At 37.4% G+C, this 14,504-nt stretch overlaps 1 protein-coding gene across 2 annotated transcripts; it reads left to right on the top strand.

The window, feature by feature from the left end:
• The first annotated feature begins 3,732 nt into the window (after window positions 1-3,732).
• On the top strand, window positions 3,733-14,055 carry LOC145631376 (beta-glucosidase-like SFR2, chloroplastic). Of its 2 annotated transcripts, none has more exons than XM_081683447.1 (11): window positions 3,733-4,137; window positions 6,736-7,087; window positions 7,245-7,383; window positions 7,641-7,807; window positions 10,544-10,765; window positions 11,141-11,309; window positions 11,404-11,637; window positions 11,728-11,877; window positions 11,980-12,109; window positions 12,348-12,612; window positions 13,766-14,055. In XM_081683447.1, exons 1-10 carry the CDS (start codon window positions 3,960-3,962, stop codon window positions 12,542-12,544), a joined length of 1,938 nt encoding a protein of 645 aa, XP_081539573.1. In that variant the 5' UTR covers window positions 3,733-3,959; the 3' UTR covers window positions 12,545-12,612; window positions 13,766-14,055. The 2 variants fall into 2 exon arrangements, with proteins under 2 accessions (XP_081539573.1, XP_081539572.1); XM_081683446.1 differs by having other exon boundaries at window positions 3,735-4,137; window positions 13,763-14,055.
• The last annotated feature ends 449 nt before the right edge of the window (window positions 14,056-14,504 follow it).

Genomic DNA, 14,504 nt, shown 5'->3' with positions numbered 1-14,504 from the left:
TAAAGCTTTAACGTTTGAACACGTGGCGGTAGCACGCCAGTAATTCTCTTAAATATTGTTCAGGGTCCTCATAGGTTTAAAGAGAGAATTATTGGGGTGTTACAGGCGATGATTTTATGCACACCAACAGACATTTGGGCAAGGCTAACCCATGGTGGGCGATGATTTTGTTGTGCGTTGCAGGCTTGCAGCCCGGCCCCTTATCTTCATGGGCGATGACTCGACCCTCGACTAATGGCTCCGAACCTTTTTTATCGCGTTTGCACGTCTTTCCGAGTTGGAAATTGAGGTGTTTTTTGCACTCGTGTGTCTTGTGTGCGATAAAGTGTTGTGGTCACCTTCTATTATTATTATTAAGACCCACTTCGTCATTTGCTGAAAGCAATGTTGCCCGTTACTTAGTAAATTTTGACAAAAACTTCGGGAGGTCATAACTTGGTGCTCGTGTGTCCGAATTGAGCAAATATGAACCCCCTACCCCCTCACAATCCTTAACTATCCCTACATCAACCACTACTATATGAACCCCTACTATCGAATCTATACTATATGAAACTCTACTATCCTAACCCTTATTATACCTTAATAACCCCTACTATCCTAACCCATATTGTTTAACCCTTACTATACAAACCCGTACTACACTAACCTCTATTATCCCTACTTCAACCCCTATTATATTAACACTACTAAAAAACAGTAAAATAACGACGGAAATTTTCCGTTGGAAATATTCCATTTTCCGTCGAAAAACCCGTTTCCCACGGAATTTCCGCCGGAACTGGTTGTCGGAAAACCTTTTGTAGGAAAATGGGCCTTTTCCGACGGAATTTCCGTCGGAACCACTATTCTGACGGTATTCAGTCTGCCGGAAGTTATTTTTAGGCCCGTAATAGTCCGTCGGAAATGTACGACGCACTGTATTCCGCCAGAAATTTCCGACGAAAATTCCGTCGGAAAATGCTTTTAAAATAACAAAAAAAATTCCTACCCCCACCAGCAGCCACCACCCCAGCCCATCTAAGCCGTACCTTCACCCACTACCCAACACCCCTAAACCTCCACCAAAACCCACCTAACTCCAGACCCCCCTAACCCCTACCCCCACAACACCAACCACCACCCAACCACCTAACCCGTACCACCACCTACTACCCAACCACCAAACAAACCAGAACCCACAAACCAAACCAGACCCCCTAACCCTAAACGACCAGACCCACCACCTTAACCTAGCCCACCTAACCTTAGCCCAAATCTACAACCCTAAGCTTCACAAATTCGGCCGAACCCCCCAACCTAAGCAAACCACCACCACCATGGCCACCGAATACCACAATCACCACCAAAAATTAACCAAAAAAAAAATTAAAGAAAGAAAATTGAAATAAAATAAGATACATACCTTAATTCGACCACACACGACCTCGAAATTGGGTTTAAGAGGTCTAATTTGACCCGAAAACTTTTGTTTTCAACATGAGAAGAGAGAAAAAGGACAAAAACAGATGGAAATTGTTGTCGGTGATGGTGATGGTGTTGATGTTGGTGGTGATATTAGTGGTGAGCGTTGCCGGTGGTGGTGGGGGATACGAGATTTTCGACACAGAGGAAAGTAGAGGAGAGGAGAAGTGAACAGGAGAAGAGAGGAGAAGAGAACGACAGAGAGAAGGAGAAAGAGGGAGAATGAAGAGGAAAGAAGATAAAGAGAGGAGAGAGAAGAGGAAAGACAAAGAGGAAAAGAGGCGGAAATGAAGCAGTGTAGGGTTTTAAGAAGTTTGGGATTTTTATTTTAAGAAAATATATTTCGACGGACTATAAATCCGTCGGAAAACACATTTTCCAACTGAAAATTCCGTCGGAACGCACATATATTCCGACTGATTTTTATTCCGTCGGAAATTTCCGACGGATTTGTGACGGAATTGTTGAATTCGTCGGAAATATCCGACGGATTTTTGACTTTTCCGACGGAATAATGTGTCCGTTGGAACCAGTCCGTCGCTATTTGCCTGTTTTCTAGTAGTGTAACCCCCTAATATAGTAACCCCTATTATCTTAACCTCTACTATCCTAACCAATTAAACTATCAAACACCTACTATCCCTTTGTAACCGCTACTATACTACCCTCTACTATCTTAACCCTTATTATTCTAACCCCTACCACCCTATCCCCTATTATCCCTTAATAACCCCTCTATATGAACCCCCTGCTATATGAACAGTTACTATAACCCCTACTATACTAACCCCTCTAATATCTTCACAAACCCCTTATATCTAACCGCTACTATACTATACCTCTACTATCCCTACTTTCCTAACCCTAACTATATCCACCCCTATTATATTAACCATATTATCCAACCCCTACTACCCTAACCCATTTATCTAACCCCTACTATCAAACTCCCTTTATGGTAAGTAAACAATCCCCCCTCTTATGGTAACTAAACACCCCCCTTTATGGTAACCAAACCCCTTATGGTAACCAAACACCCCCCTCTTATGGTAACTAATAAACTAAACACCCCCCCTTTACCTTTTATGGTAACTAAACAATCCCCCCGCTTTATGGTAACTAAACACCTCTTTTATGGTAACTAAACCCCCTATGGTAACCAAACACCCCCTCTTATGGTAACTACACCCCCCTTTACAAAACCGTTTATGCTAACAAAACACTACCCCCCTTATGGTAACTAAACACCCCCTTTATGGTAAGTAAACACCTCCCTACACCCTAAACCTATCCTATATCCTATACCCTAAACCTTAAATAGTCCTATTTTGTACTCATAATATTTATTTTGGAGTAGCTTATAATTAATAGTATCAATTTGGTGTTGTAATTAATTTAATTGGTAACGGTGCCATTGACAACTACAATTTTTGTCTTCTACACTACACCTAACTTATTATCATCATGTCAATCTTCTTCTTTTGCTTAAACGCCTTAATCCTTTATTATCATGCCAATCTGCTTTCTTTTGCTTAAACACCTTAATCCCTTATGTGGGGCCTACTACCTACTAAATGAACCAACATGATGGTTTTCTAAGAGGTCACTCATCCTAACATTACTTTCTATCATTGTGGCTCATGTTAAGCGGTGTGACAAAGTTTTACATTGGCTATCACTGGCTTACCGTAACCCTCCTCCTTTATCAAAGCTTTGGATTGGCAACGGAAAACCCACTAGTAGAGTTTTACATGTCAGTAATCAATATAAAAATTTTCATATTTTTCCAAAACTTCAATACTTAATTTATATGCAATCTAATTTATTAAAAACAAAAATAAAACTCTTAATCACAAACTTAGCTTCCTAATTTCTTTCAAGGGACTCCATTATCCAACACGATTATTTTTATTGTTTTCTTTCATATGATCATGCATTGACACAGATACATTCTACTTTTCATTAATTTTGGAGGCGAAATTGACTTAATTTGAATACGACATGAGACAATGAGAGTGATTGAACCCGACATGATTTGAGCTGAACTTGACTTGAATACCTAAATCGATAACTGTACAATCTTTAACATCTTCATCAAATTTTTTTAAAAGTATTACAGGTGCACCTTTTAACAACTTAAACATGATAAAAGTGTTTTTTTATTTAATTTTTTTTAAACAACGTGATAAATCTATTAGCTTATTTGTGAATAATAATATAATATTCGGATGAATAGTATTCCTCTTACACTAAGAGGCTAAAAAAGAACAAAACTCCCTAGTAGAATGACCCATAATGTCTCCGAAATGGCCATATCTAGAAACTAGTATGGCATCGTTATGTCCACTAAAATTCTAAAAATCCCTTTTCTCTTTATGCCAGAATTTCAAACATCAAAGTATGAATCGTTCCAAATATAAACAATCCCATTAAAATCCTTTCCAAAAATAACAAGATTTTTTTGTTGATAAACCTTGCATATTCTTCTTCCTCAAATGGCAGTAGTTGAATTGATAGTAACGGCGACGAAGCTTGCGGGAGTATTGGTTTCATTGACATTTGCAGCTAACGCTTTCTCTTTCTCTCGGTTTCGCAAGAAGAGTCTTCGCCCTTTTCATTCTCCTATTGATGAGAATGCTGATGAACTTGCTCTTTTCAATGTTAATTCTTCAGGTTCATTTTTATTTTATTTAATTAGTTTTCTGAATTAATTTGTTGTTTTTCATTTATTTAATTCAGTTTTGTTCTGTTGTTATAAATTTTGTTTCTGGATTAATTTTGATTGTTGCTTTTGAATTTTGTTTTATTAAGTGATTTATTTGTCAAGGAGATACTTGTATTGTTCGAACACTTCTCTTGTACAATGTATTAAGTGACGAGTTGTTAAGATTTGTCAATCATCACTCGTTAATTTAATTTAGTTTCTGAATTAATTTGTTGTTATTCATTTATTTAATCAGTTTTGTTCTGTTGTTATAAATTTTGTTTCTTGAGTAAATTTAATTATCGTTTGTTTAAAATCTGTTTTATTGAGTGATTTAATTCTGATGTTTTTTTTTCGTGGTTGTGAAGTGTTAAGTGAGATACTTCATATATATATATATATATATATATATATATATATATATATATATATATATATATATATATATATATATATATATATATATATATATATTTATAGTTGGAACACTTCTCTGGTACAATGTATTATTTTTTGAAGGGGGGAGATTAAAATTCATTAATAATAAGCCATACGGCACTTACATAAGAAATCGTAATCGAACAATACAAAGACAAAAGAACCAATTACAAGTTCGAAATAAAGGAAACTACAATTGCACGCGCAAAATGACTTTCTGAAATACCCTTGGCTCATATAACGCTGTCCTATGCAGCCTCTTGCAAGGGGGTCTGGCAATATGTTGTAGTTTCTGACGTGAACCTTCATTGACTCAGAATCCCGTACTCCTCGACCAGAAATCAAACTTGGTGCCATACACTTCACCATTGACAATACAATCTCTATTCAAACACGGACCCCAGCTTGGAAGCATAACCCTTCAGCCCAAACCAACAGAAGATCAAACCAAAGCCCCATAGCCAAAAAAACCCGGTTCAAAACATGCACCAGAAGATCGGCACACCGATCTGCACACCCCATAGCACACAAACGCACCACATAAGAAGAAAAAATAACAAACCCTAAAGAACAACACACACAACGACTAAAATAAGAAACAGACAGAAAATTAAAAACGAGAACTACAAACGAAACCCTAGCAAACGACCCCGCAGCCAATCCGAGAACCACCATCCAAGCACTGAGGTTCACCAACCCAACCCACAAACCACCGTACAGGAAAGCCCGACCCGCAGGAACCCGCCCGAGAAGCCCAAACCCCACACAACCCTGAACCGCGGCAACGACGGCTGGAAACACCAGACTGAGAACGGCCCTACGCGAGGGACTTAGAGGGAGATAACTCTCCCTCCCCGTTCTCCTGCAAAACGTCGCGACGACGACGGCCAAGGCGGTGGAGCAGAGACACGGCGGGGAAGCGGGGAATAAGAGCGGCGGCAAGCCGGCAACAAGGCTGATGAGGAATAGCGACGGCCGGAGAGGGGAAGCGGCGCAAAAAGCTAGGTCGACCGGACAAAAAACCAAAGCGAAAAAAGAAAAAAACACCTCAAGGAGGTAGATCGGAGGCTCGCCGACATAATGGCATGGGCGGTGAGCCGCACACCCGCCGGCGAGCCTCATGGCCGGAGCGATTTTGAGAAGGCGGTTGGGTTTTTTGGGGGAGAGAGAGAGCGTACTTTTCTCTGGTACAATGTATTAAGTGATTAGTTGTTGAGATTTGTCAATTATTACTCGTATTTAATAAGAAAGTGGTTGTGATAAGAGATTTATAATTTTTTTTTTTTTTTCAAAAAAAAAGTGCTATTAAAATTTTTGGTGTATTTTGGGCCCTAAGCCCCTAACCATTTGGTGGTGGAAAGAGAAAATGTATCGAAATTATAATGTGGCCTTTCCAAACTCAAACTAAGGACAGACAAAAAAAGGAAGGTGTTCAAACTATTTAGACAAATGACTTACTTTTTAATAGGCCATTTTGACCTTTAGTGGTTGAGGTTGTGTGTGTGTGATTGATCGATCAATCTTAGAGACTAATTTAGAGTTTTAGACGTTCTCATGTAGGGAATTGAAAATTAAAACTGCACGACTCATTGATTGTGCATGTGTGTATTGTTTTTAGTTGATGATGTGTGCGACTGATCAATATTGAATATTTACTTAGACTTTCTCGTTGGAGGAATTGAAAGTTCAAGCTGCATGAGTGACAAGATTGTATGTATGCCCCGTAGGTAGAGAGAAATTTGATAATGTAGATAGTAGGAGAGGCCGGAAGGTACCTGGAATTTTATCAGAAAGTGAGCCTATATGCTTCGCCATTTACATTAGGATAATACACTAGGCCCTAAAAAATTAGATACTCATTTACCGAACTCCTAGTTCTGGTTTACTTGTATTGGCCGACTGACTGTATACTGATGAGTTGACTACATGGTCCATGCATCTGAGGCATCACTAGAGCATTTGCATGTATTTATGAATGCCGATATCATTTTGATATCAAATTCTGAACATTTATGACTCCTAGACTATTTCTGTTCCAATAACTGTATAATTTTTTCCTATAATTCTGAATGAAATGTAAGCTCTTTGTGAAACTCATTAACAAATCATATATATGTTTTTTATACCAGATGGGGAACCTGAGTTCTTCTTTGGATTGGCAACAGCACCTGCTCATGTGGAGGATAAGCTTAATGATGCCTGGCTTCAATTTGCAGAAGAAAAACTTTGTGACGAAACTGAATCTGCACAACAACCAGCTGATGCTCTTTTGGCTTCAGGGGCAGGAGATGGTGGGTCTCAACCAGCTTTACCAACAGAAGCTAAGGATAGACCGAAGAAAAAGAAAAGTTATAAGGTAGCTATGGAAGCAATGATAAGAGGTTTTGAGAAAGTAGTTGAAGAAGAAGAAGAAGAAGAAGAGCAGGCTCCAATCAGTGAATGCAACCATAATGTGGCTGCATGGCATAATGTTCCACGCCCGTAAGTTTGAAAGTCCATGTTTCTACTGATTTCTTTTTTGTCATGTATTGGAGTTCTATTTTTGTGCATAGATTTTTTTTTTAGGGTCTCAATCTTTTACATTAGAATCTCAGCATTATCTGGAACAATGTTTTACATAGCTCGAAATTTATATCAGGGAGGAGAGACTAAGGTTTTGGTCTGATCCTGATACTGAGCTCAAGCTTGCCAAAAATACTGGTGTCACTGTCTTTCGCATGGGTGTTGATTGGACAAGAATCATGCCGAAGGAGCCAACAGGTGAACTTAATGAAGCTGTAAGTCCTGTTCAAATATATGTCTTGTCTTTCCGCTGCATTCTTCATACATCTCATATCTGTAATCTTATGCTAATTAGAAATTAGACCATCTGAAGAATGGAGCTCATGAAATATGATTTATCATGATTCCTATATAGATATTCCAAAATATATTTTTCACTATGTTTGTCTATATGCTTCTTCAGCCTTTTGATACCTTTATGACACCATCCCTTTTCTTATTTGTGCTCGTTTGTATATCACTTTTCTTGTAGGTAAATTTTGCAGCATTAGAGCGATACAAGTGGATCATCAATAGGGTTCGGTCATATGGAATGAAGGTGATGCTGACATTGTTTCACCATTCACTTCCTCCGTGGGCTGGAGAGTATGGAGGGTGGAAGCTGGAGAAAACTGTTGATTACTTCATGCATTTTACTAGGTCTTCCTTCTATTCACCCTTATACCTTGATGATTATAATTGTGGCTTCTAAGGGTGATTAACATCTTCAGATGACTCCCAGTCATTAATATTACTTATCTCTGTTTTTTTTTTAGTTGACACGTATTTCTTTTTAGGAAGTTTTTTTTGGTTGACATGTTCCCTTTTTGGGTAAGTTTTATACCTTGCATTTACTAGTTACCCCACTTGCTTTATCATTCTCTATCACTCTCTCTCCTCTCCTTATAATAATATGCCTAATTTGAACGTGTTAACTAAATAGAAACAGAGTAAGTAATATACAGATCACTCACTTTTTTCTCTTATGTTTTTTATTTTTTTTCATATAAATGGAAATAATGTTTATAGCTTTATTGCTACATTTTTCTTAAGAAATTTCTGTTTCCTAGATCTTGTATTTGAAATAGTCAACTTTCTACTTTTGGAATGACAATGAAAAATGAGTGAAGGGTTCTAGGGTAATTTAGTACCACGTCCTTGAAATTCAAAATCTTGTATGAGTTGTGTCGAGGAACAGCTGAGGTTTAGAAAGGGGAAGCTCATACAGCATGACAATGTATTCACCATTTCACCCTCGAGATTCATTTTATAATATTTTGGAAAATGTCAAGAGAAATTCTTTTAGACAGAGGGTAGGAGAGGGGAGGGAAAAAGACTTAGTGTGTTGGGACCTTGTGTGTGGATTAAATGATAAGAGTTTTGTGAGATCCTGGACTTTCTTATGTAGCAAGCTGTGTGAGGCACTTGGGATAGAGTGGATTTGTCCAACATTTATTTTGATGGACTAGCAAACGTCCTATATAATATAGGCTTTGGTTGGCATGCGGTGCAACAGTTCTATTGTGATCGGGTTATTTGGCTCTTCTCTGGGTGTTGTGTTTACAGTAGAATGTTGGAATTTTAAGACCAGAGATTTTCATTGGTCTTTAGTGGGCAGAATATTTAGTTGGCTTTTGTCCGAGCTATTGTATTTGTTTCAGGGTTTTCTTTAACCAGTACAGCATACATTGTTGTATAACATGGGTATAGTGTCTTTGGTCCTTACTCAGATGAATCACTGTTTCCTGCATTCTAGCTTTTTAGTTAATATCTGTATTGACTATATACGCGTCTAAAATAATTCAATTCTTCTTTTAGCTTTAATAAGGGGCTTGCTCTGAATAACTCATTTTTCCCTAATCCAAAGTATTAGTATTGGTTAAATTTTATTGCCCTTCATATGTTTGGGTGGCTGTTTGCTATTTTCTTTTCCCTGTCTCAAGATTATAATTTTATTTTAACTGTGAAGTGATGAGTATTACTGATCATGTCTAATCTCTTATTATAACATTAAATGGTTATGCTAAAAAGGATTGTTTATAAACATAACAGTAACTTTGGTTGTCTAGCAGTCTGGCTAATACTCTCCTTTTACTCCCCTACTCTGTATGCCCCTGTAAAAATTAGGGGCTACCTTCCAAATTTTCAAAAAGATAAAGATCACCCTTTTTTTTTTTTGGGTAAGAGATCACTTTACATATCTTGATCAATAGTATGAAACTTTGAACTATCCATGTGATCCAACATTGACTAATTAAGAGCTGATATTGCCGAAGTTATCCCCCCCTCACTGAGATCCTTGTTCTCTGGTACCCTGTACTTTTCCGAAAAGCTGTCATTTATATGTGTGGATTGAACTTTCTGTGTAAGTTTACAGCAGGTGTTGGACACTTGCTCATTAATTTTTGTCTTTCTACAAGAATTTACAGTAGTTCATTGTTACAATCTTTCCAGAGCTGATCTTCATGAAGCATATTACTTAAAAAAAAATTTGTGCCATACTAATACTTTCTCTGTCAGTAGAGTTTTATAAAAATGGGTTATCTTTTCCACTAAGGTACCCTATCTTCTCTGTCGACATCTCAGTGAATGGGAAACTTAATATGTCAGTAGATTTTTTTTTGGTTTAATTTTCTTTACCACTGAGGTACCATATCTCTGTTGTTGAAATTTTTATTTGAAGGGCTATATTTCTTCTTAAGGTGAGATTTTTTTATGTGAATTTTGGTGTTGGGATGGCTAATCTTCGGAATATGTGCATTTTGTGGCGTGCCTGTAGTGAGTCCTGCTCATAGTTTTTCCTTTGTTGTGAAGGGGCATCTTAGTAAGTCATATTTGGAGGAGGTTTTTTTTTAAAAAAACTGATTTGGATCTGCTGCAACTCTTTTTTGTGGGGGTGGGGGTGGGGGTGTGTGTTGGGGGGGTGGGGGGTGGGGAGGGGGGGAGACGAGCTTTGGATGGGCAAAGGAGATGATGTTGTGGCTTGCTTTGTGGTAGAGTGGAACACACAAATCTTCTCAGGGGATGCTTTAATTAGTGATTTGTTGTGTGATACAATTACTTATTTAGCTTCTTTAATGAGCTAAAGTAGTGCGGACTTTTAGTCGTGACTCCAAGTGGGTTTGTAATCTGTAATTTCTGAAAATTTGATTCTTTAATAGGCTTTTGCTTCCACGTAATAATGTTTAATATAATGCTTTCACAAAATAATGTTTAGAACAATAATGTTTGTTTGATGTGCATTCAAGGTAAACTGCATCCATCATTTGTTTACTGATACTGATAGTTTGATACTCCTGTGGGAGCTGTCATGCTAGATATTCATTTGTATCGTACTATCTTTCACTTGATATGAATTTCTTCTAGTATAACTTGGTCTATTGTTTAATGTTGCAGGCTTGTTGTTGATAGTGTGTCAGATGTGGTAGACTATTGGGTAACATTTAATGAGCCTCATGTCTTTTGTATGCTGACATACTGTGCTGGTGCTTGGCCTGGTGGTAATCCTGACATGTTAGAGGTGGCAACTTCTGCTCTACCAAGTGGTGTGTTTAATCAAACCATGGACTGGATTGCCATTGCACACTCAAAAGCATATGATTACATCCATGAAAACAGGTTATATTTCTGCAGACTTCTGTGTGCAACTGAGAAAATCAAGCCAGAGGTCTTATGTTAACTAGTGCTCTCGTAAACACTGACTACATATACTGCACATCGTGTGTTCTGTGAAAATATTCCACTTTGCTTTGGGACATTCTTGCTTGTTTCATTACCACAAGAGGTTATTGTAACTTTCAGAACAAGTAGAACACTGTCATCATTACTAGGTCCTAGAAGTTTTAGATATAATGTCTTGTGCTGGTTTAAAAGTCATGTCTTGTTGTCTATAAAAGTTATCATGCTTATGAAAGAAATTGAAGTTATCTTCAACCGGTACAAGTTTCTAGAAGCAATTCTCAGTATTTATTGACTATAAAACTATTGTTGCAGCAAATTATCAAAGCCACTTGTTGGCGTTGCTCATCATGTTTCATTTATGCGACCCTATGGACTATTTGATGTTGCTGCTGTTACACTCGCCAACTCCATGACTCTTTACCCCTTTATGGACAGCATATCTGAGAAGATGGACTATATTGGGTTAAACTATTATGGGCAGGTTGTTGTATACCCTGATAAATTGCGTCTGAAAAGATTTTCTTAGAAAAGGACCAAATTAATCAACTTCAGTTATTTACTGTGATTGCTGTCAGGAAGTTGTCTGTGGTGCTGGATTAAAGCTAGTAGAGATGGATGAATATAGTGAATCTGGACGAGGAGTTTATCCTGATGGCTTGTTTCGTATGCTTCTTCAGTTCCATGAGAGATACAAGCATTTAAACATACCATTTATTATTACTGAAAATGGGGTCTCAGACGAGACTGACATAATCAGAAGGCCATATATACTGGAGCATTTACTCGCCATTTACGGGGCCATGATTATGGTGCTTATAGTGACTCTTCCCTGTTTATAATTCAGCGTTTACCATTTTGACCATTTCTGAATCTCACATATCGTCACTTTTGTTATGCAGGGTATCCCTATTATCGGTTATCTCTTCTGGACAATTTCAGATAACTGGGAGTGGGCAGATGGATATGGACCTAAATTTGGACTTGTAGCAGTTGACCGTGCCAATAATCTAGCCAGGGTCCCACGTCCTTCTTACCATTTGTTTTCCAAAGTAATTATTTTTCTTTTTTCCTTTCCAAATTTAGTTTGACATGAGCAGCTGCGTTGCCATATACAATTCTGAGGTTTCCTTCATGGCTCATGTACATTTCAGGTGGCAACAACAGGTATAGTCTCACGTCAAGACAGGGAGAAAGCATGGAGGGAACTTCGTAGAGCTGCCAAAGGAAAAAAGACTAGGCCATTCTATCGAGCTATGGACAAACATGGTTTAATGTACGCAGGTAACTATGGCATGATCATGTTCTTGTTCCTAACCGAGACTGAATTTTTGCTCTCATTTAACTCTTTGTTTTAGATATAAAATTTGAAATTGGTAAGAATGGCTAGATTGATTATTGTTCTTGGACCCGGTTTAGTAAGATAGTAGGAGCATGTCACAATAAAATAACTGTAATTCTAGTTTCTTAGTTGGATAACATCCCAATTGTCCATTAATTTCCTAATATTGATCTCTAAAAGGGGGTCTTGACGAACCTGTATGGCGCCCTTACGCTGATCGAGATTGGCGTTTTGGACACTATGAGATGGAAGGACTACAGGATCCACTAAGTCGCTTCCTCAGATTTATTTGTCGACCTCTCAAACTCAGAAGGAAATCTGAACTTGAAGATGATGATGTTGAATTGGCCTTATTGCCTCTGGGTTCAACTGCCTGATGGGCAATCACTGGTATAAGAATATTTATCAAAGTTTTCTGCCAAGGAGCATTCTTCTAATAATAAAGGTAAAAGTAAATATGAAGTCTACCTCCGTTAACTATTATGTGCAACAAAGGAGTATTAGTTGTAAGACAAAAAATATTTCTTTGTTGCACATAAATTTATTAAGATGGCCAATTGCCTTCTGAAGTATATGATACATGAGGCCCTTTCTGTTTTTCTGACCTGTTTTCTTTTTTTTTTTCCTCCGTGAAATTTATGGTGAAGGTACTCTGGAGAAATCTTGGAACAGTAGTTTGAGGTTTACTGAAAAATTATGGTTGGTAGTATGTAACAAATTAGAACTAGATCACAAACAAGCATTACTATTTGTTGGCATATGTTCTTTTTATCCATACCTCAGCCCTTTTCATTTCACCTTGAAAATTATTTATTTTTCTTATTAGTTCATATTAGCTCAGTTAAGGACCTATAAGTTCATTTTACAGCTAAAAATAAGTTGAGACGAGGTGTAATATATGAAATCTCTAGGGTTCATTTTTGGAAATTACCAAATTCCAGGTTAGCTATGAAGTAGGTACAATTGGCTCCCTGACCTGATCCACTGTTAAGAGTGTTAACCTAGTTTGACCTGTGCCATAGAGGATTTTAATTTGCCAAATCCAACAGTCGATAAACAGCAGTTTTAAAAGGTTGGGGGTGATGTGCATTGATCCTAGCCCTTGCTGAGCTATCCCCTGAAAATTTTCAGGCTACGTTACTAGTTGCATTGCTTACCAGTATTTCCTTCCGCTTTTTATATGTATTACTTGGTCGAACTTTTACTTGATATTTGCACGAACTACTTAACATTCTGTACTTTGTGACATTGTATCAAGCTTTGAAAGATTAAGTTTATAGTATCACAAAATTTACATATTCTGAGTGTGATCAAGAATTTCTTATAAACACAATAGGTACAAATTCTTTCCTGGTTTTAGGTGTAGTATGTGCTCTTCAATAATTCTTGTGGATGGATATATTGGTTTGGATTAATCGTATGTCATTGTATATCCCTTTAATTCTTATATGTAGTATATTGGTTTGGATATTATATATGTGTTCAGAACAGAGTAGCTGACTGCCGTATCCCTCATTACATTAAGCATTGATATATTCCTTGTCTTTCCTAATCATGTATGGATAATGATCTGAAGCGAATTTTACTTGCCGCAGAAGGCCTAATTCTTGAAACAGCAAGGTGGTGCTCAGAGATTCTCTCTGATGTTTATATTATTTGTCAGAAAGCTCTGCCAGTGTAAGTCAAGTGCATATTGATATGCAAATTTGTAAATCTTCCAATATTTAAAATTTGTATTTCCATTTCAATAAGATCCAAATGCATATTGATTTGGATCTGTTGTTTCCTGAAATTTGTATTCAGATATTTCTAATGTACACAGAAATATTTAATGTACATTAATATCTATTAATCTAATGCATACATGTTATTGATCATGAAATTTCGGATTCAAGTCAACACTATAAGTCATTTCCCCAATCCCAGAACTCCTCAAAAGACAAATTAGAGCTGATGAAGAAAAGTAGTTTCTAAGCTTAAGCTCCAGTTTCAGGTTGCTATCATGCTAAACTCAGTGGTGGTCGCTATTGGAGTCTTCCACTACATACCATTGTGGACCGGAGTTGTATTATACTTGATGTTGACGTTCCAGAAGAGTACAGATCGAGAAGTGATATATGATGAATTAATTCATCCATTCCCTTCTATCTATCTCTTTATGAGTGTGGCAGATAACTCCTTATCTTTGCACTTTGCTTGAGTACTGATCTCGTGATATTGGTCTTTGAACATATGATGCCCACTTCAGTTAAAGTGGTATTCAACCATAGTTTTCTCGTGCGTTTGTTCCGCATGTTCTAACGAATGTGGTATTCAACACTTGTTTACCTAACTTTG

This window comes from Chenopodium album, chromosome 5 (genome assembly GCF_948465745.1).
Source record: "Chenopodium album chromosome 5, dcCheAlbu1.1, whole genome shotgun sequence".
NCBI classification, from domain to species: domain Eukaryota; kingdom Viridiplantae; phylum Streptophyta; class Magnoliopsida; order Caryophyllales; family Amaranthaceae; genus Chenopodium; species Chenopodium album.
Note: the sequence above shows the minus strand (reverse complement) of the source record. Positions and strands in the feature narration are given on the sequence as shown.